The sequence below is a fragment of the Ochlerotatus camptorhynchus genome, unplaced genomic scaffold (assembly GCF_037179485.1).
Source record: "Ochlerotatus camptorhynchus isolate MF236.1 unplaced genomic scaffold, CSIRO-AGI_Acam_v1.1 ptg000176l, whole genome shotgun sequence".
Lineage (NCBI taxonomy): Eukaryota > Metazoa > Arthropoda > Insecta > Diptera > Culicidae > Ochlerotatus > Ochlerotatus camptorhynchus.
In genome coordinates this window covers 2,923,359-2,946,810 of record NW_027040666.1, presented here as the reverse complement: position 1 = coordinate 2,946,810, position 23,452 = coordinate 2,923,359, and the positions used below count along the sequence as shown (strand labels likewise).

The window sequence follows — 23,452 nt, the reverse complement described above, 5'->3', positions numbered from 1 at the left end:
GTTTATATTTTGTGCTTGCTAACTAACAATACTGACGTTTATGTGTTTTCATTTTTCCCGCCTGAACCTAAGAGGAAGAGGAGACAATTCAGTGCCAACATTTCAAAGGGGCGTAATTGCTTTTGTAAACAATGACTTTAGCCGTCAATTTCTCGCGAATGAAATCTTACCTCTCCAAAATAACAATGCTAGCTGGTAGAGGAAACATTCCTCTACCTGCTGGTGTCATTATTTTTCATGAGTGATATTTTATTCGCGAAAAATCGACGGCTAAAGCCATTGTTTACAAATGCAACGCCCCTTTGAAATGTTGGCACTGAATTCTAGATAGATCTGGAATTAGGGCGTAACCAAGGTAACTACATATAGGTGTTATAATGTGTCAAATTCATGATTCAGCCATGTTGGATTTTTGTATGGGACAGCGACCAAGTTTGTTTACAATTTGCCTTAAAACCGCACTTTTCCCCCCCGCGACCTCCTCGCCTATATAGTGACAAAGCTGTATCACCATTTATATACCCACCATGGGCGTAACAGCTTTTGTAAACAATGACGATGTCTAGGAACTCAAGGCATGCCCACGCAAACCAACATAACTAATTCCAGCTCTATTTAGAATAATTCAAAATGAGACAAATTTTACTCATCGCTGAGTTCCTGCACTTTTGGGCGATTATGAGTAAACTAAACTCAAATTGGGTTCTTTAATGGTATTGAGGTAAATGCATATTCGTAATCTGCATTAAAAATGGAACCCGAACCCAAAATTTCAACAATTTTGGTACACTGGAACTATTGTAAATAAGAACGATTACATTTGCAAAAATCACTTTATTAGCACCCCTCGGTGTCACTTTGTATGGGAGCGAGCTGTCAGTTTGTCAGTTTAGTGTCAAACAGTGAAGTTATTATTTTGCTTTAAATATTGATTTAAAAATCGAGATGAAAGCGTGTGGGTTCGAAAAAAATATCGCTGTGCTCAGAAAACGAAGCTCTTTCAGATGATATATATAAACCGATATATTTTCCAAAATTAAAGTCAAATTGATTAAATTTCAAGCAAAATAGGAATAGTTCAATTTATCAGTGTTCGGTCCCAAGCTAATCGATTCACCCCTCGAAACATAGGAAAATCTACTAACCCCTCATTTTATCTGTCAAACTTTCATAGCGAATCAAAACAAACATACACGCAGAAAAATTTACCGTCGAAACAAAAATATTTGAGGCAAATTTAAACGTAAACTCAGTTTGTTCTGGCCACAAACATAAACTACACAGCAAAAAAAAATGTAATCTCGATCAACGGTATTCAAGCTGATGTATGAACACTTGCTTGTGTGGGTTTTCGGACCATCTACTTCGGTTTCGCCGCTTGCAGGCCGTTTTCGGTTAAGACAAGTTTGCCGAATGTAAACAAGAAGGAAAAAAGGACACGCTAAAAATTGAATACCCAGATTATGTATTGTTGAAATAAACATGCTTTTGAATTTAATTTAAACATACATATTTTTGTTGAAAACATGTTTTTAATTTACTTTGAACTATTCATATTTTTATTTAATAAACATATATATTTTTAACTTAAATGAACAAAATTTGGTTCCGCTCTACTCAAAACTGAAATGCATAAAAAAATGACAAAATGAAACACTCTTTGCACACCGTCAAAGAATCATTGTACACAAAATCAACTTTGTGCAAAACCAAAAATAAAATAGTGGATGATGGCACAAGCTTCTAAGAAAATTCTATTACAGCGAATCACATTATTTTAATTGATTTCTTCGCCAGCTAGTCGTCTGTCACTTCGTTTGTGATAATATCATAGAGGTAACTCTAAAGGCCGGTGCACAATAGATACGTTTTCAGGTTTTTTTTACAGTTAGCCCATGCAAATCTGTCAAAAAACCCGAAAACGTATACATTGTGCGCCGGTCTTAAGACTAGCTCTAAGACCAGAAGGTCCCGAAGAAACGAGCTCAACTTTTTGGCTCAGCTCTGGTACTATCTTCGGTCCCAAGCTAATCGATGCACCCCTCGAAACATAGGAAAATCCACGAACCCTTCATTTTATCTGTCAAACTTTCATAGAGTTCTCCAGATGCACAAAAGTGTGCGTGAGACCGCGCGCTACCTTTTTAAGTAGTTGTGATATCGCGATACCTTTTTGTTTCTTCTTCTTCTTTATTTTTATGTATGGATGTTGGATTTTAGTGTTCGTGAGATTGCGCTTGGAGATCTCTATAGCGAATCAAAACAAACATGGTGTAGTACTAGAATTTCGTCTATTATAATGGAGTACGTTAATCGATTTGCTTGGGACCAATAGGCTAATCAAGTAGTGAGCCAATTTAAAATCGTTAGTTTCCACCAAGGGTGGGAGGTGGCTGTCAAATAGGAGCAATCGTCACCTACCTCGCATAACTGGTTCCAAACGTAAACAAGCCATACAAAACCTACAGCGTTTGTTTACGTTTGGAACCAGTTTCATACAAGATGATCAGTAGGCTGATTTGACAGCACGTCCCCCCCCCCCCAGGTTTCCACTGGTTGATAATCACGCTAACTTGAAAGTACTCATTAATGAGTAAAAAAAGACCCATTTTGAAGAAAAGTGGCTTAACTCATTAATAATTGAACAATTTTACCCATTAATGATTAACAATTACTCATTAATGGGTAACAGATACTCATTAATGGGTAAAAAATTTACTCATATAATGAGTTAAGCCACTTTTCTTCAAAATGGGTCTTTTTCAACCATTAATGGGTACTTTCAAGATAGCGTGATTGCCATGAAGCTGGCGCCCAGGCGCCAAGGGTGTAGTATATGTTCGACCAAACTGTCCAATTCCCTTTACAAAAGTGCGATGCACGTTGAATCAATAAACGTCAAAATTCAAAACATGCATGTCAAATCAAGCATGTGTTTCTGTTTGGTTGTCACATCACGAGTGTAGTGCGTTGTAGTTTTGATACGAATTTAGCTAGCTATTAATCCCATTTTTCCAGGGCATTAAGTGCGAAATCTCGAGAATATCTCGAGAAAATGGTTAGGCACAATAACCAGCTGCCGGACAACCTTCCGCAGCTGCAAAACCTAATCAAACGAGATGCCGAATCGTACCGAGAAGAATTTCTTCAACAGTACCAGCATTTCCTGAGTGTGCTGGAGATCTTCAGGTTAGAACCGGATAAGGAAAACAAGAGATTATGTGAATCGATTATGTTTCTGGCCCAGGTAATTGTTTTTTTTTTTTTACTTTTAATCGGTTTGACCATAAGCGTAAAGCTTGATAATTTTATAGGTGGCCCAATGTTACGTAGAGGAGCTAAAGACGTTTCCCCAAACCATAGTGGATCTGTTGAAAACGCATTCGACAACTTTGGATCCGGAAATGAGGAACACCTTCTGTCGCGCTTTGATTTTGCTTCGAAACAAAAATCTGATTTCTCCATTGGACTTGTTGGAGCTGTTCTTCCAGTTGTTACGTTGTCCCGACAAGGCACTCAGAAAGTTCCTGGAGAACCATATTATAACGGACATTAAAAATATGAACGCTAAGCAGAAGGATATGAAGCTGAATTCCACCTTGCAAAATTTCATGTACACCATGTTGAAAGACGCTAATCCAAAGGCGGCCAAAATGTCGATCGACATCATGATCGAATTGTACAAAAAACGGATTTGGAATGATGCTAAGACCGTGAATGTTATCGCGACGGTGGGCTGCTTTTCGAAGGTTACTAAAGTGATGGTGGCATCACTAAAATTCTTCCTCGGTACCGACGACCAGGATGAAAAATCCGATGAAGACAGTGACAAGGAAGCGGATCTTAAGGGTGTCATGATGGCAAATCGTGTCAATAAGAAAACGAAAAAACGCAAGAAGCAATTGGAAACCGCCAAGAAGCTCTACAATCAAGCACAGAAGAAGAAAACCAAAGCGGTTTCGTTCAATTTTTCTGCCGTGCATTTGATTCACAACCCACAAGGTATGGCAGAAAACCTGTTCAAGCAGCTGCAGAATGGTAACGAGCGGTTTGAAGTTAAGCTGATGAACTTGGATGTGATATCCCGATTGATAGGGATTCACGAACTGTTTCTGTTCAGTTTCTATCCTTACATTACACGGTAAGTTAAGGTTAAATTATGCTAAAGAAAGCCGTTAACGTTATTACCATTTCCACAGGTTCATACAGCCTCATCAGCGTCAGGTCACAAGAATTCTTCAGTTCGCGGCACAAGCTTCCCACGAGTTGGTACCACCGGAGCTGATCGAGCCAGTTATTAAAACCCTGGTAAACAACTTTGTGAGCGAACGAAACTCCAGCGATGTGATGGCCATCGGGTTAAACGCCTGTCGAGAGATTTGTGTTCGATGTCCGTTAGCAATGAACGAAGACTTGCTGCGTGATTTGACAATGTATAAAAATTACAAGGAAAAATCGGTTATGATGGCAGCCAAATCGTTAATCCTGCTATTCCGTGAGCAGATGCCGACTTTACTGGCCAAGAAGGATCGCGGTCGCCCAACGGAGGCAAGCGTGGAAATAAAGCCTAAGAAATACGGTGAAGTGCAGGCATTGGACCACATCCCGGGAACCGAAGCGTTGCTGAATGCTGCTCCTGATCTTGAGGTGAACTCAGAAGACGATGATAACGATGAATCTGATTCGGATGATAATTGGGTGGACGTCGACAGCGACGATGAAGTCGTAGAAGAGAAAAAGAAAGGAATAACGATGATCAAACAATCCAAATCAGAGGAAGCAGCATCGGACGATGAAGATGATGATGATGATGATGGTGAATGGGAAACTGACTCCGAGGGATGCAGCGAGGATATTGAAGAAGAAGAAGATCAGAATGAAAAGGTAAAACCTTCACCTAAAAGTGCTAACAAGAAGAAGAATAAGTCCAAGAAACAAGATGGCAGCTCTGCTTCAAACCAAACAGAGCAAGATGATCCGAACGCAACAACGCTAACATCTAAAGAAGCTGTGCAGGAATTAGCTCTGACCAAAATATTCACCGATGCCGACTTCGAGCGAATTGAAGAGGAACAAATAAAAAAGAAAATGACCCACAACACCCGAAAACGTCAGCTGGAGAAGGAGAAAAGCGAATTCGTCAAACTGGACGATATCGAGATGATCTACAAAAAGCGCAAAACAGATAAAGATACACGTATCGAGAGCATGAAGAAGGGTCGCGAAGGAAGGGAAAAATACGGTTTCAAAGACAACCGTCATGATCCGTTCTGTTCGAAAACGAATCGCGAAAAGCTGAAGAATAAGAACTACAACATGATTCGCCACAAGGCGCGCGGCAAGGTAAAGAAATCGTTCCGCGAGAAGCAGCTTGCACTTAGGAAGCATCTGACGCACTTGAAGAAAATGAAATGAAATGTTTAAACCCTAATGGATGATGACATTACTAATAATAATAAAAAATTAAGATGGTATTTCATTTGCTGAGTTGCGTTTTATGTTGTTCGATATCCTGTAAATCAAATGGGAATCACTTCACCGTGAAGTGATATCATCGGTAATAAGGGCCGGCAAAACTCACCATATCGACCTTAATTTTACTGCATCTTACTAGGGATTATCCAGCTGTTTTTGGAAATCATCCATGAATAATTCCCACAATTGACGATTCGACAGACGATTGGCGCACACTTCCGGTATTATTCCTCTCGTTCCAAAGTAAGGATTATCTCTATGCAGAAAATCAAAACATTGATTATTTGCTAATAAGTTTATTAGGATACATTATGAATGCGGCATATGTTTTGAGTAAGAAAAATAAACATGTTCAAACCAGGGCCAATAATTAAAACAATAGAACAAATTTTATGGTACAGTGTTATTTTTTGCGTTTTTTTAACAGTATTTTTTTTTTTATTTTATTTCTGCGTTTAAATTTAGGCGGGATAAGCTCGAACGAAACTTAATTCAAATTCATACCGGAAGCAAACAGGAGAGTTTTCTTGTTTTTCTTCTTTTTTGCTCCAGTGTTATTGGCAACGGTACCCTTCTGTTTCCTAGCTCCTCCTTCGGATAACGCAAGATCACAATTCAACGACACTTTCTCCAGAGCTGCCTCGATCGCAGAGGCCAAATTGTTCATTTGTTCTGGAGCGCGGGCTTCCTCCATATCGTAGTTCTCTACGTAGTCACTTTCCGACCCGAAACGATGCTTGTTCAAGGTCGGGGTAGTAGTCATCTTTGCACCGGTAACCTGAAACATCTTCGGTGGTGGCGCTGCCAAGGGCCCAAACACATTCACCGATCCTCCCGATGGCAGCGAAGGCCAGCGAGAAGCTGCAGCTGAAGTTGATAACATCTGGCAAAGAAAGGCGATGATGAGCAGGCATGGGAAAAATTATTTACATTCATTTCGTGCATTTATTTACATTGATTTGCGTCTAAAAATGTGTCACGAAATAATGTTAGGTTTTGAACGCTTGTAACTTTGTCATTTATAGATTAAATTTAAAGCCAAATACAACCAATAGGAAATAACTTTACACATCTGCTAACATAAATAGTTTTCCAATTTTCCACGAAAAACTTGAAAACTGTACAAATGATACTTTTATCTGTTATCATGAAATAAACGTTTTCCCCAAACCCAGTCGTCATCAGTCGTACCACTTTGTTACACATCGTTCTGCTTGAACCGAGCAAGTTATAAAACAGCGCTCATTTCCGTTTTGGACGGCGTGATACAAGTCAGCAAGTCAGCGGTTAAAAGGTGGAATTCCCGGACGGCAATGGGTTGGAAGGAGACTCACCTCTTCAACGAGATGTTTTTATATTTCTCCCACTCTCATATTTACCTCTCGTTTGTGGAGAGTCGACCGGATGATATCGAGCATGTATGGGATGAGCTTTAAGTTAAGAACTATGTCGTACTGAAGCTCATTTTCGCATCAGGACCACACATTTTTACATAAAGAGTTATATTCCTGGCGGTATTAAGTGACAATTGGCTTCTTCCTCTTTTATTTCTATCTCTATCTCTATTACAGGCACATGAAATCGGCCAATCAGGCCAGTTTGAGAGAAAAGTAGTTCATTTTCACCCCGTATTGTCACCACTTCTCTTAGCTTTTTCCCTCTTGGGTCGCGTTCATATGTTGCTATGACTTTTGAGACTCAATGTCATTATTTTTTCTTTGCTTTTTTTTTCTATTCGACCTACATCAGAAAAATACAGAAAAAGGTGGGTTTGAATGCTAATCTAAATGCGTTAGTAAGCGAAAAGTAAAACATTTGACTGAAGTCATCGTTTGACTGCCGAGTGCTGTAAAGAGATGTTGGTTGCGTTGTATACTGAAAACGAAACTAATTCAGAGAGTGAGTAACCTACGCCTTTAGAATTTTCTCCATACGAATGAGTAAAAGTAACTCACTCTCTGAGTAAGATTCGTTTTCAGTGTAGTTTGCCATCTCAACTAGAAACAAAAGTGATTCAGATGCATAATTGGATGATTAAGCTCAGTGTGCAATTCGCATAAAATTCTTGTGACAGCAGGGCCAGGAGGCAGGTTTCTATATTCAGTGAAATTATTCAGATGGACAAGACCTATCACATGATTGGCCTCTTAGTTCAGAATTCACTCACCATGCAGCGCTGGTGTTATTTGATTCAAAAAGCTTGCTTAAGCAATCTACATTCACTGAAAATGAATCTTATTCAAAGAGTGAGTCACTTTTACTCATTCGTATGGAGAAATGTCTAAAAGCGTAGCTTACTCATGCGCTAAGTGCCTACGATTTTAAAAACTTCTCCATATGAATCAGTACAAGTTACTCACTCTCTGAGTGAACTAATTTCGTTTTCAGTGTTTCAATTAGATAGGAGGTTGCAGTCTTTAGTAAAGTTATTCAGAACCTATTGTATACTGGACAGCTCAGATCAGCTCAGCATACCACAGTTCATACGGCAGTTATGTACCATTTGACTTCTGATTGCTTGATTTAACCTAATTTTTAAAAACATGAACACATTCATTTTGGAGTTAAATTTCTAAACCATTTATTTTGTTATCAATTAATAATTTATTTATATTATTTAATGAAGCAGCAAAAATGATATCGTAGTTCTACGTCAACAATGCGGTCGTGCTTTGGACAAAACCCTTAACTTTTTTCATCAAAAGAATTCCGTTAAATGATGTATAAAGCTTTTGTAGGTTTTCGTTTTGAATTACATGTTCACAAAAGTTGTAGTTAATCTTAAATTCTACTAGCTGCATCATTTTACGGAATTCTGTTAATGAAAACAGTTAGAGGCAAATGATTGTCTATGCCTGATTATCAGTGATGATTTATTTCACCGTTTGTGTACTATATTCAACTAACCTTTGACCATGATGATCCTGACGGATACGGGGATGCAGAAGCGTAACTTGTTGATGGACTTGTGGCAAGCGCTAACTCATGACTAAAATCGTACGATTCGGTGGTTCCACACTGTAAACAAATTTGGTATTAGGACACAGTTTTTCAAGATAAGCACATATGAAGCACAATTCGGATCAATAGTAATAGGATAAAGGTCTCTCTTCAAACCCTTGTCTCAGAATAAATGGGAAAGTTTGGTTGGTTTATCTTTATATTTAGACATGTTCAGCCGTATACTGGAAGCATTTTCAGAGATTTATCGTTTGCGCTATATGAAAACCCCTATTAATGTTGTAAATTAAAAGTCAATGAGAAACCTGCACCGGAACACTTTCAGCTAGCGTTTTAATTTTGCTGTGGTTTACAAAGCACACTGCATGTCATCTTCATCGTCTAGTGTGTGTAGTAAACACATTCGTTTTCATTTGCAACATTGCAGAAAATTCAGATTCGCTCAAAAAAACAGAGTTTTTGATCTAATTCCCTTCCTATTAAGCACAACCCACGCTTTCCTTCTCTTTATTGAACGGGTTTTAACAATAAATTAAATGTTTCTACCAAAGATGACTTCTAAATTTATTCCCTTTTTCCATAAGTACCGTTGAATTTGATAAATAGCCACACATTGTTGAGATATTGTTAAAAATCTAACACTGCTTTTTGATTCCAAATTCGTCCTACTAGTTTCAATCCGTCCTACGGATGAAGGTAGAAAAATGAGAAAAAGCGAGTTCACTAGGAGCGCTTCTTTTGTTTTGAGAACATAGAGTGTTAATATTCACACAATACGCTCTAATAGGCTTTGTGTTGTAGTTTGTGAACTATAACGCATCGGTACAAACGTATTTCTGATTCATGCACGGTGAAATCATTGATTATACTACGTTTTCTGCTCGATAGAACGGAAATGGACTTTTACGACGAAGTATCGCTCTACCCTACTAATGGCAGCAGCAGTCCAGAGGTTAATTCCACAATATTAACAAGGACCATGTCCAAGGGCTAACATGCAGGGAAGATTTTGATTTGTTGTCGTGAGATGCGCGCCTGGATAGAAAGAAGATTTTGAAGATTTCCTGCAAAAGGATGGAGCATGTTGAGAGAAGATGGATTTAGAAGTAAGAAATTACATGGACTTCTAGGTCAGTTCTGCTCGACTTCACTACTCCAAAACTGAAGGTCAACAGGGGAATGGCAAACCTGTTTACTGTCCGGACCATGTTCCCCGTCTTCAAGGACACAGTTCACCTGACTTAAAAACTAAACCAACCCACCCAGTCTTCATATAAAATAGTGAAACTCATCAAATAGCAAAGACTATTTCTACTAAAACAATGTCAGTTGTTTCTTTATTAAGGAGACAAAATAATGCCAGTCCAAAATTGGGTAGGCACATGAATTTTTCAGTTCGTCACTCACGAAAGGGGTACCGTGACATGTCCTATTACTGTGGGTTTAAGAACGCTTTAAGTTTAAATCTGTTAGAAAAAAAAATTTCCCTGTAAATAAATTTAAATAAGTCGTCATATGATTGGGTAGTGTATACATTATGCCATAAAATTTTGATTTACAATATTTTTACAACCTAAACAAAATGTAATGTTTAAACATATGATTGTGCCTCATACCGCGTGATACTTAGAATCATCTCTAAGGGGTATAATGGTACCTTTTACCCTTTAGAATTTTGCTGCTGCGATCAAACAACGGTATTAGGCACTAAAAAGTACGGCGGTGCTCTAAATTCTCGGTTTTGATTCTAACAATATTTTTTTACGTGTTTGTAACCAACTGTAAAATTTATTATGCATTAGTAAAGATTACTCGATACACTAACGTTTGCGATAATAATAAAAAAAAGAAATCAATATAAATCGCAACACATTTAAGTTTATTGTCAAACCCACGGTATTAGGCGCTGCGCGGAATCAGGATAGGTCACGGTACCTACGCATGCAATCCTACTTACCGAAGGGAAATGTTTGGTGGAATCAATGTTGATTTTGGCAGACCGTGCCAAAGATTTACCCAACTGGCGTTCATTAAATTCGAAAATTTGACGCTCGCGAATCCGCTCGGCATGAGCTCGCTTCTTACGACCTTTTCGACGGTGGCTCACTTCGTCTAGAACAAAAAAATGAATATTACGACTTACGTTACATTTCGGCTAAACATTATGCAATCAATACCTTTAAACTGGACCAACACTTCAGGAGCGATTATACCCTGCTGAAATTCTATCTCAACTACCTCGAATTGAGTACAAATAGGCAAATGCTGTAAATATTTTAAACGTTTTCGCAAATCCTCAGACATGGAGCTGCTGTCTTTGTGAACAATTTTGCCGGTGATCTTCTGGGGGCTTTTGTCCAAGCTTCCATACATGGCCTGTAGCATGCGCGTGTTCATCGAATGTAGAAACAGCGGCTGCCCGTCCGTGGATTGGTAGAAGTGATAGTAATCCGACGAAGCGCACGATAATGTTGGAACGATATCTATGTCGCTAAGGGTAAAGTTGTTATCCTCATCGATCATGAAGTCAGCTCGTGATGACTGATCCATAGCGACTGCTTCATCGATTTCGGTAAGTTCCGTTGGATTTTCTGTGTACGAATAATAAGCAATTGAATCATTTCGGTGGTATACCATTTTCCAGAAATCATTTCGCCGACATCTAATTTCCCGAAAAATCATTTGGCAGAATGAACCAAATACCGGAAAAACATTTCCCGGACTAATCCATTTCGCGGAGAAACATTTCCCGGAGCGGCTATTCTCTTCGATTAATATATTATCGTTTTCATCCCAAACTAAATGGAAATTAACGGATAAAAATTGAGGCTCTACTAAACAGGCTTAGTATGTTCCAGTAGCATACGATTTTCTTACTCGGATTGTCCGGATGTTGGTGCATTACGGTACTACACACTTTACATTTGATAAACAGCTAGCTACGTACTTAATCGTGTGCAAAATTCATCAAAATTTCTTTGAAGTTTTAGTATAGTATACAGTGAAGTAATCCGAATTAAATACGACATGGACATTAATATGACTGATTATTTACTGTTACCTATTATAGGTTGCGTATAATATTGGTATAATACTGCCGTTATACGCATAAGAGTGCACGGTGCATAAGGATTGCATAGAACAAGGGACAGCTATGCGTAGAACGGCAGTATACTGCCGGTGGAAGCATAACTGTCCCCCCATGTGAAATTTTGACTTTTTTGAGGTTATGATGCTTAACGTTATAAATCAATACATATTTTTAAAATATTATATTAAAACGTACTGTTTATTCTAGGAAAATTAAAAAAAATGTGAAGTCGTTTTGTCCCATTGCAAAAATGGACGCATATCTGTCCGACTGCTCCAATTTTTAATATGTATAAGAAATTCTTCAAAAGCTAAAGTCTGTTATCCAAATAATACATCGTAAACATATTACAAGATCCAAACGATTATCCAAATGGTAAAATTAATCTTTAAATTATTTGGATGATACCTCGATAATGTCGTAAGCACATTAACACTTTTTTTTGGAAATTTTAAGCTACCATACTTAGTTCTGTTGCTATTTACAAACAAACAAATTATATAATGTACTCATCAACTTGCAACGCCTTGCCCTATTTGTACCTTTTCGTGACACATATGATAATTTGGTATTGAAAAACTATAGAGTAAAATGATGAGATTTTTTAAAATAAAAGAAATGCATACAACAGTTAACCTTAAATAACTATCATTCCGATGCATGTTGCTTGGTCGGAAGACCAACTAAAAATGATGTTTCGTCTTCTCCAATAACAGGTACGATAACTGCCAACAGAGAGGCCTTCCTATCTACTTCAATTCAACGAGGAGCCCTTTACCATTGTACGTTAGCTTAAGTAAAGAACGTATCGTTGGCGATCAGCTGGAGTTGTTTCTTGGAAAACAGTTTGCAGTATTTAAGGTCCTCACTGTTGATGTTGCTTGCGTATCCTAGCTCATATCGTCCTTTTTGAGAAAAACAATTTTCTCATGATGTCCACGTACGGGCGAGGCTTGAATAAGTTCTACGTGTACTGTAGTACGTGTAACGTGTACATGCAGACACTGGAAATGATCGTGCGTATGCGCCAATAGGAGCAATTGTCTCGTTAAAGACTAATAGTTATCACTACCACTGGAACCACAGTACTGCTTTAAATTTTCTATGGCAGACGTTTCCGGCCCACATTCAAATCAGTGTCAACATTTCAAAGGGGCGTAATTGCGTTTGTAAACATTGGCTTTAGCCGTCGATATCTCGCCAGTAAATGTCCACCCCTCCAAATTAGCAATGCTAGCTGGTAGATGAAACATTCCTCTGCCTGTGTCTCTGTGGTGTCATTAACTTTCATGAGTGAGCTTTTTTCCATGAGAAATCGACGGCTAAATCTATTGTTTACAAATGTAATTACACCCCTTTGAAATGTTGGCACTGAAATCAACAATTTTAAAGAAAAAACTCCAACCGTCACTCACGAAGTGTCAAACATAACAACAGCAGCAACTGAGAAGTTGTTCACAGTGGGACATGCGTACATTTTTCAACTCGTCAGAGAAATTCGCAGCATAAGTCACAGAAAATTTTGTAATGGAAAAATTTCTTTTTATGCAACATTTTGATAAACTTTCTATGGAATAGTTGTATTACGTCAGTTTTTCGAAGAACAACCAAATTTTTCCGTGAAACTTTACGATAGCAGCAAAACGTCTGTTCAATCTTTAACTGCAGTTTTCTCATTTTTGAGTTTTGCAATATGGGACAGTTATGCTTCCACCGGCAGTATAATACTTACTATTAATAGAGATTATCGCATCTTTCAAACATGAGCTGTTCTTTCGAATTGTGTTCAAATAATTAGGGACCATCCATAAATACCGTATTTTGAACAATATTAGACCCCCCGCTCTTAACGTATTTGACTATACCTAATACATGGCTGGTCACAAGTTCTTACCCCCTCCTTTAAGGCTACATCTTTTAAACATATTTCCTTATTGGTGTTGGCGACTATAAATGCGGGATGTAAGAGGGGGCACGAATATGTGAATGATTGAATATTTTATTACAGAAGGGAATATTACCTGTTTTGTAATATTTCTATTTTTTAACTGTTTTGAGTTTCTAAAAAGGGTCAATAATTTGTTTACTTCTTCTTTTTGAAATATTCTTCGATCAACATTTTCTAAATTTATGGGTAAAATTCATTGCAAGTGCATGTCCCCACGCCAATAAATATCAACTGGTATGGTGAGGAAAATTTAACCATCTCTTTTCTTCCTTCATTTCAATACAACAGCAAATGTGATGTCACACTATCTAGTGCATGAGAAGGTAGCAGACAAAACGTTCACACTGCCAGACTTCGCTGTATGCATGGTTGTTTACACCTCTGAGCAGGAAAGCGAATACCAGGCTACGTGCACTGCTGCCATCAACCCAGCTAGTGTTGAATTCAATCTTCTGTGGCTTTTTAAATTGGACCGGTAAAATGCCTAGAATAATCGTTTTTGTTTTATTTACTCAGTTGATGATATTTAATCACCATTAAATACATCCACTCATCTATATTAATGAGTCAAACTTCACAATTGCTTGTTTTAATAAACTTAAATGCATTGCTAGAGGCAATACATCTGGCAACGCTTTTTCAATGATACTTTTACCAACAATCAATACGAAACTAACGATTTTAAATTGGCTCACCACTTTAGTAGCCTATTGGTCCCAAGCAAACGATTAACGTACCCTATTCTAGTTGAAATTCTATTACTACACTATGTTTGTTTTGATTCGCTATGAAAGTTTGACAGATAACATCAGGGGTGTGTGGATTCATGCAGAACATGCAGGGGTGAGTGAAATAGCTTGGGACTGCTTGGGACCGTTGTTCTGGTACTGAGTGAGCCAAAAATAATAATGATTTTCTTCGGGACCCAGTGGTCTTAGAGTTACCTCTATGCTTTTACGATTGCCGGCAAAGCAGTAAAGTTGAAGTGGTTTTCTTGGTGTTCAATTTTGTTCACCAAGAGTTTTGAGTAGCAGTTGTTTTGGATTTTGTGTATTCGATTGTGTGTTATTGTGCTAAGCTTCGAAGAACACAAGTAAGTAAATACAGTGAATATGTTTTAGCCAGGAAGTTTTCGTTCTAAAATGATGAAATACAAGTGTTACATTTTTGTATTAATAATATGAGAATGTATGTGTAAGCAAATGATGATGATTGAAGAATATTTCAAAAAGAAGACGAATACAAATTGAATTACCCTTTGTAGAACCTTAACGAGATTTTTCACCAAAGGCTATACTGCCGCTCTTGGCAAGTCCGTCCCATAGCACAAAACAGCAATCCGAGAAAAACGCGTTTAATTTTGCTTTGTACTGTTGCTTCTTATGTAATGAGACAACCCATTTGGCTGTTTTTCCAAATTTTTCCAGAACAAAGTTGTTGAGTTTATTCAGTATCATGAAACTCGGGGCGATAAGCTACCGCTTCCATTGAAAACCTCAGTTTTGACAAAAACGCAAATGGGACAGACTTGCAAAGAGCGGCAGTATAGTGTTCATCGCCAACTTCAATATAAAACAAAACAAAAAACTCGAAAGAACAGATCATGTTTCAATGAAAGAAGGGAAATATTAACAGTACCTAGAAGCAACATAAACTATAGACGGTAACCGCACAATACCCAATAATGACTACAAAGTAAGCATTTTCGAGGGAAACTGGGAATACCCATTAAATGAGTAAAATTGTACCTGAGTAATTATGAGTAATTACAACTACAAAAATAAGTAGTAAGTATTCATTTTTAAGAAACAAATAGTCATAAATGGGTAATATTTTAACTAATTTAATAGGTAGTCCCAGTCTCCCTCGAAAATGCTTACTTTGTAGTCAATATCGAGTCTTTTAATGTCATTATTGGGTATTTTGAGGTTACCGTGTATGGCATAGAAAATGTATTTTAAATCGGGTTTCTATTACCCCCATTAACCATCGGATTGCCATAACTTATTTACTGTAACTTTTGTTGTTGTTTTATTTTGCACACAATTTAAAACTTTGCTATTTCTGAAATACTGTATGTCCTACAAAATCAATTTGTAAAAAGTTGAAGTATTCAAGAATTTGAATCTGTTTCAATTTATGATGGTAGGGTATGAATGTATAAAACGCCCGCTGGACAGAACGCCTTCTTAGCATTTCTACTAATTAAGGCTTAATATAAATACAATACTGATGGGTAATCCAAGTATTTAATGGGACAACTCAGCTGGGCAAGTTTCACAACTGTCAATTGTCGTAAATCAAAAATAAAATAAAATTCTAAAACTAATGCTCTGGGGCATATAACACCTTTGGGGTGGGGCGTTTAGAATAGAGCATAAAGTCTCTTTGTTGAGGGAGCATATTAATTGATAGATGGAGTGAATTACTCCGCCTAATTGTAGAACCCAGAATTTTAGTGTTGTCGAAAAAATCTATATTTCTATGTTAACTGCCACTGGAGAAAAATAAACGATTACAGGTTATTTTTAATTCCCAAATACGTTAATTAAAGTGAAAACAGTAAAAATATAGCTGCTTCTCCTTGAGGGGGCGTATTACTACATGTTTACCTTACATTTCAAGCTGAACATTGCATTGGGGACTTTCTCTTTGGATCTCCACGGCCAATTAAAGACATTCCCAGGTTTTTTTTCTGCACACAGATCGATAAAAGAAGTTTTTATCTAGCATCTAATCAGTTGATAGCTAAGCCCCGTGCGTGAAAGACGTGTTTCTTTTATCCGTCTTGTTATCAGGTTACAAGCTAATGAGTTTGAGTTCGTGAGACCATCTTGGTAGTAGACTTTAGTGTGCTGCCGAAGCGACCAGATGCATCTGCCGTACAGAAATTCATGTACGGTGAGTTGAAACTGGACATAGCGGACGCCTTAAACATCCAGTTTCACAATGTTCACAATGTCTACGTCGAGATGGTAGATGCAGCAACAGCCAAGCGCTACTTTGCATCACATCATCTACAACACACTATGCAGTGCGAGAAAAAAGCTTACCAAATTCCCGTGTTCGTGGAAGACGAAGCCATTAACGTGAGAATCCATGATCTCCCTTCGAAAATACCTAACACGGTGATTATAGAAAGTATGCGACCATTCTTTCCATCAGCAGAGAAATGTGGAAGAATTATTTTCTCGGCATCTACAATGGAGTACGTGTAGTACGGATGAAGCTCAAACAACTCATCCCTTCCTATCTGACGATCGACGGTGAGACAACATTGATTACATATCGCAATCAAGCAAAAACATGTAGGTTCTGTGGACAAAAGTATAATAGCTCTACATCACGCATTACTGTAAATGACCCTACAGACGCAGCAAAGGTCACAAACGATGAAAACAGCGAACAAACATTACTCGATACCAATCAAAACCAATCTAAAATTCTTCGATACAATCGATGTAAATATTTACATTATTTGACAAATCTCAGGTAATCATGACAGCAGTTGGTCTCTTTTCTTCATTCATATTGTTTTCAACAATCAAACGTCATGATTACCTTAGTTTTGTCAAAAAAGGTAAATATTTACGTTGTTTGTACCAAAGAATAGGCGAGACCAGCAAAAACACCCAGCACCAAAACAAGAGATGAACTAGCCTCAGGCTAAAAATCTCTATAATAAAGAAAAAAAAAAAAAAAAAAAACCAGCACCAAAACTCCGATGGAAACAATAGCGCACAAGAATCGACGGATAATGAATATTATGAATTTCTAAAGGGTCACCCACATTAGATCCGTTCGCGTTGCGTTGACGTAAATTTGACAGTTAGACAATAGATTTAGCTGTCACTTTGCCGCAACGCGTCCGATTAGGATCTAATGTGCGTGGGCCTTAACCGTCACTAACAAACGAAGGCTGTCAACGAAACAAAAACACAACAATGCGAAACGATATCAAGCTGAACATTGCATTAGGTCCTAGGTAAAATTGACAGATTCTCTTCGTCGTCTTTCTCTTTGTATCCCCACGGCCATGTAAAGACATTCTCATGTATTTTCAGCATACAAATCGATAAAAGAAGCTTTTATCTAGCATCTAATACGACAAACACAACAAGGAAAGGTTATCGGCTCGAGTTATTAACGAAAGAGAAAGTCGACGAAGAGAATCGATCAATGTTACTTAGGACCTAATGCAATGTTCAGCTTGATATGTTACGAACCAGGGTTGCCAGAATGATGAATCAGCAGGAAATGAAAATTCGATGGAAGAAAAAGAAGACGAATTCTCGCGTCACTTTTCAAATAGATCAATGTAACATATCCACTAAAGAGCCTAAATTTATAAAGAGGCGAAATGTCAAAATTGGAACAATCGATTGTCTGTCAAAGTCATAGGAAAAGTCATTCCAATCGAGCAGAAGACCTGTCAAATGGATAAGATGTCGTCTCTTTATAAATTCAGGCTCTTTAATATCCACCATTTTGAAGTTCGACAGATTATTATTTTAACTGTTTCGAAACAATACATTTTGCCATACTATTTTAAATGTAGTCAGTGAATAATAACGTTAAAATTTCAATAGAAACGGTGAACCTCACAATTTACTTTGAATTTCATGCTACAATACAGAAAAAAACCACATAGGACGGTTTGACTAGTCAAGTTGTACATCGGACAATTTTTCTCAATGACATAATCAATGAGTGTTAAATTGGACGTTTTGTTCTTCATGATACTAGATTCCCTTTCACAGATTTCAGAGTAGACAATTTTTGGCCTATGATTATCTTAAATAAATGAAAGCAAATTTGGATGGATGTTTTTGTATCACATACAATGACAGAAGAGCAATAGTTTGTATCGCTTAACTCGATTTGTTTACATTTGTTACTTAGTACCTTTTGAAGAGTGACGCGAAAATTGATCAATGTTTCTTAGGACCTAATGCAATGTTCAGCTTGATTTGGGATGATGGGATATACATTTTAACTAAATCCCGTTATGGTTATGGGACATTCGGGGTAATGTTTCACAATCTTGGTATTTTATTAATTTTCGGGGTTATGGTAAATTAGGGAAAGTTAAGTATAAGATTCGGCGTACTGCAGCATAATCATGCGCAGTATAGGGGGAGTTCCGATTTTGGGCTTTTGAAAAAATCACGAGATTTCAGATTCGGTATGTGTTCAAGATGATGAACGTAAAAAAATCAAAGTTTCAGACATTTTCAAACTGTTCTAAAACTCATAGAGAAGCTTGTTGTCGAATATCTTGTTCTATGAGAGAATTTTCTCCTTCGAAATGTTTTCCGCGAAAAGGATGTTATTCTGGTAAATATCATAGAATCCGATGATGATAATACAATTAAGCATACAACAAAACTTACCTTCAGCTGTAAATTCTGATACTTCGTCAGACGAAGATTCACTCATGTGAGCTGGTTGTAGCCCACTGGATACGGACACAATCTTGCCACTCAAGACGTTTTCCCTACGCTCTTTAAGTTGTTCAAGAGCTTGCTGGACGAAAATATTCTCCGGACAATCAACGCCATCAACTACAATTTGGTTTTCTAGTTCCTGCTGCTCGCGATCGATAATGGTAAAGATTTCCGGTGTTCCAGCGACGAGTAACTTGGTGAGAATAGAGTTACCGATATTGGAATTGAAAAGCGGAATCTCAAGACTTTTCTTTCCAGCGTCGGATGCGTTTTTCACCTTCATGGATGTTTTCTCACGATGCATCAGTTGGAAGCTTACAAATTCGCCAACAGTGTACGAGTGGTATGGTTTTAGAACACAGCTTCGTAAATCAGGAACATGGATCGCATCATAGCAGATGGGGCATTTGCGCCAAGCTTTATCAGACAATGCAAGATAATGTAAAATACAAGGCCAACAGTAAATGTGGCCACACTTGGTCATTTTGGCCGCCACCGGTGGATACAGACAGATGGGACATTGCGGTTCTTCGGAGCTAAAGTTGTGAACTTGCTCGATTTTTTCCCAATCCACTAAATGATCAGGAGTTGCTAGAAGTGGAGTATAATCCTCACCAGCACGTACGACAAATTGGCAATTTGCTTGCAAATATTGTTCCTTGTTGTAAGTGATCTTCTTCGCGTAGCTACGAAGATTGCCCGTCTTGCTGAGCCGAATGGGCTGATCACGATCCCGGGGCGTGTAATGGAAGTTCAACAAATGGTTCAAACTTTGTTTCTTTGAACCAGGTGAGAACACTGAATGTAGTTCATGCCTTACAGTGCCTGATTCACTGTCAGCGTACGACGCTAGTCCGGCTCCCTCGTGGTGGTCGTCGCACTGATCAGTTGTATCAAGTGTCCAAGCTGCAGTCGCCGGAAGTGGCGGACAAGTTGCTTCCGGGTGCTGCCTCGAGCGCTTGTCATAGTTAAAGTTAGTCTGGTTACGATTTTTGCCCGCTGGTGTTGCTTTCCCGCTGGTACTACGACTATTTTCCGGCTTAAATCCACCTAAGATTGGTTGCTCACGTCTTTTGGAGTTGCGAGGCCACTTGGTTGAAATATCTGCAAAGAAAAGAATATTTAAATTTAGCAACGCTACCTAGTCGAACTGTAAAGTTAAAGCAAGCAATTAGATGTCAAGCGGTATACTAATGCCGCCTAGTGGGGGAATTATCAACTGAACTGATAACCATCCAATCCAATAGTAGAATCCAAGTAAAATTTATGCGTCACTGGTCATAAATTTATGACAGCCGGTTCAAATTCCAGAGTTTGAATGATAAATTATTGAAAAAAAAAATTCAACATGGTGAGATACGATCATTATTATGGATGATACATGTAGGAAATTTGTCGAATATTGTAATGCTATGTTAATTTTCATTACAATGTCATTGAAAGATAATGAAAATGCGTTTTTTGATGCACCGATATTATTTAGATTATGTCAATCTCACCACAGTTTGTTGAGATTTGCAGCTGGCGAGTTTCGTTAGCTGCAATATCACAGCTTGCAAAATCAAGGGCAGCTGTATGCTTGCTAATTTTTGTCTACGAAAATCAAACGTGATCTTGGTCATTGGTGAGATTTGATTTTTTCGAGGATTTTTTGATATTTTCCCAACACTGGTTAAGCTACATAACAACCCCCTTGTTGTATTGTATATTTCCCCATTTACCATAGATTCTATTGTGGAAACAATACATTCTATTGGTATTTTATCGTAGTGGAGAATATGATTTATTGTAAATACAATAAACTCTATTGTATGGTAACAATACATTTCATTTTACGGGAGGTCATTTGTTTTTATTTTACTCAACAATGTTAGAAAATTAAAAATAAGCATTGAAATTTTATGAAGTATAAGTTGTAAAAGTTATGCTCGATGTTTCATTTTCTCAAATTCTTCTAATCAAACCAAATTTCAACTTTATCTAATCATTTGGCAGATTAAAAGGATATTGAATTCGCTAGCTGTTTTTCGAACCTATATACCTAAGTGCACTACGTATTTTTTTTTTATTAAAAATTTTGGGATGGCTTCATCTGTATTTCTCTATTTGCAATCGTGTTCATATGTTTTATCAACTTTATTGTATTTTGTAACAATTACTGGTTAATTAAACAATAAGAATGAAAAACTAACATCCCTTCTAACGAGCAATCAGAAATCAGAACATGTGAGCATCAGAAATCCGTTCAAAATTAGCGAAAATAATAAAATAAAAAATGAAAAATTGGGATTTAGCGAGGGGCACGCAATACCGGTGCGTTGAAGTTAAAATACAATCAAAAGTACTTAAAGTAACTAATGCGTTTTGAAGTAGTTCTGACGGTAATTATCTATCCGTAATCGGAAATTTCAACTGTAATTAATGGAGTTAAAAAGTAGTTAATGTTCTACATTGTGTAATTAATTACAGTAGTAGTTAATGGAATTAATTTAATTACAGCCATTTGCCTGCGTTGGAGTTAAAGGTTATTGCGTGCCCCTAGGGATTTGGAAGAAAGGATTATTTATGGATATTAATAAATATAATCCAGAGTTAAACATATATTCCACTAATTTGAAAAATCCGTTAATTAAAAAAAAAAAACCTGTTATCTGTATATACAGATATCTGTATCAAAGCACCCACATCGACCGGAGGAAAGGCTTCGCGCAATAGAAAGCATGACTATGCTGTCTTCATCCGGTTGGCATCTACTTGCACTGGTGTGGCCACCATTTGAAAAACAACCGGCCCTTTTCAGGGTCACCAATTCAAAAGTTAAGAACTAAACGAGTGTGACGCTGTTAACAAAAGTGACCATATATGTGTGGTGTATATACCCGCCATGGTTAATCGTATGTGGTTAATCCTTACTTTATTAGACAACCTGAAATCGCTTTTTGTGACACTCTGAATGCGAAATTGAAAGGTTTTATGTGTCATACACAATGCATTTTGCATTTTGTATAAATCATCATTATAATATCCCGATGTATCATTATAATATCCAATTGTTTCATAATTCCGAAAAATAGTATTTTAGCTGAAACGAGCATTTGCAAGTTTGCATCTTATATTATACATGCTTATTTTTAAGCATAATCAAAATTTAGTTAAAGCATGCATGAAAAATACCCTATTTACAACTTGCATCATTTTTGAGTAGGGTAGAGTGGGGTCTCTATTTTTTTGATTGCTGTTGACACCGACAATTACTCACAAAAAATTTACTGGCTGACCCATAGTGCCATACATTACCCTACTAGCCTACGTCGTTTAATGAAATAAATCTAAAGCATTGCAGAACAAAGTTACAACATACCAAAGTTGATCATTTACAATTACAATTTCCCAGTAACTGATTATTCAAACAACAATTATTTATAGATTGTGGCGAATGGTGTATAACAAAGATAACCCTAAATTTAAGAGAAAAGACAGGTGATAGCAGCAAGAAATTGCAACGCAATTAATCAGCATAGGCTTTTTTTCTTGCAAAAGTCTATTAACTCACCTTGATTTTTCTTTGAATCAGATATCTGCCCCTTGGACAGGGACTGATTCGCAAAGCGATGATTCTTCTCCATTGGCGGAGCTTACGATGATGCTTAAAACTAGGTCAAACGAGGAAAAAATAGAGGAGTCCAACTGGTAATCTCCAGCCAGGTACCGAATCAGTTCCGGATCGGGACGGAGGAGTACTTTTCCCCCACAGTACGGAGCGTTGAAGCTGCTGCTGACGGATGACACTTTGTGTGCAGACATCTTTTTAGTTGGCCATGGTTGTACAAGGTCGATGAGAAAAAAGGAAAATCTCCTAATGTGATTTTCTTCCTTGCTGGTAAAGTGGAGGGGTTTACTTGAATCGAAAGTGAAAAAACGGCTGAGAAAGCGCTGTGCTTTAGCTGGCAATGATGCGCTTCTGCTATCGATGGCCAGTGAATCCTGTTTGGAGGCAGGCCTGGGAATCTGTGCGAACAACGGCACTCGCGGAAAACTTGCGGAAAATTTCCGATTAACTTTTGCACGCAGACCGTCGCGTTGCAAATGGCGACGAACGAATGACGTTAGCACCATCAGCCTTCACGCCCGTCACCCAGGTTGGAAGATGCGGCATGGTTGCCAAATCTGCGCTGATCGATTCTTTCATAACTATACACACGGTGTTTCGTGAAAACCCATTAATGGGTAAAAACAAAATACCCATTTTCAAACCATGAATGCAGCTGTCAAAAAATGGGGGAATTTTGAAATCATAAAATGGGTGAAAAAATACCCATTTAAAGAATCAGTTCACGGTTGAATAATGGGTATATTTTTACCCACTAATGGGTGAAAAAACATTCGAAATTTCATCGTCTCATTTCGCTCACCGATTCATTGGGAATGCAAACAGTTACTGTCCGCAGCATATTTGGCGAGAATAGACTATCTCCGGAAAATGTTAGAATCCGAAACGTTGGAGAGGATTACGGATAAGTCCATACAAAT

General features: G+C 37.7%; 2 protein-coding genes across 2 annotated transcripts; one reads left to right on the top strand and one right to left on the bottom strand.

Annotated features, from left to right (window-relative positions):
* Positions 1-2,959: 2,959 nt before the first annotated feature.
* On the top strand, positions 2,960-5,458 carry Mys45A (SDA1 domain containing protein Mys45A). Its single transcript, XM_065222657.1, has 3 exons — positions 2,960-3,247; positions 3,315-4,141; positions 4,200-5,458. Exons 1-3 carry the CDS (start codon positions 3,056-3,058, stop codon positions 5,413-5,415), a joined length of 2,235 nt encoding a protein of 744 aa, XP_065078729.1. The 5' UTR covers positions 2,960-3,055; the 3' UTR covers positions 5,416-5,458.
* Positions 5,459-5,935: 477 nt separating this feature from the next.
* LOC135701744 (E3 ubiquitin-protein ligase RNF10) lies at positions 5,936-23,018 on the bottom strand. Its single transcript, XM_065222651.1, has 6 exons — positions 22,476-23,018; positions 18,869-20,026; positions 10,614-11,027; positions 10,394-10,548; positions 8,383-8,493; positions 5,936-6,358 (listed from the first exon to the last, which is right to left on the bottom strand). The coding sequence occupies exons 1-6, from the start codon at positions 22,546-22,548 to the stop codon at positions 5,963-5,965; spliced, it is 2,307 nt and encodes a 768-aa protein (XP_065078723.1). The 5' UTR covers positions 22,549-23,018; the 3' UTR covers positions 5,936-5,962.
* Positions 23,019-23,452: the final 434 nt, after the last annotated feature.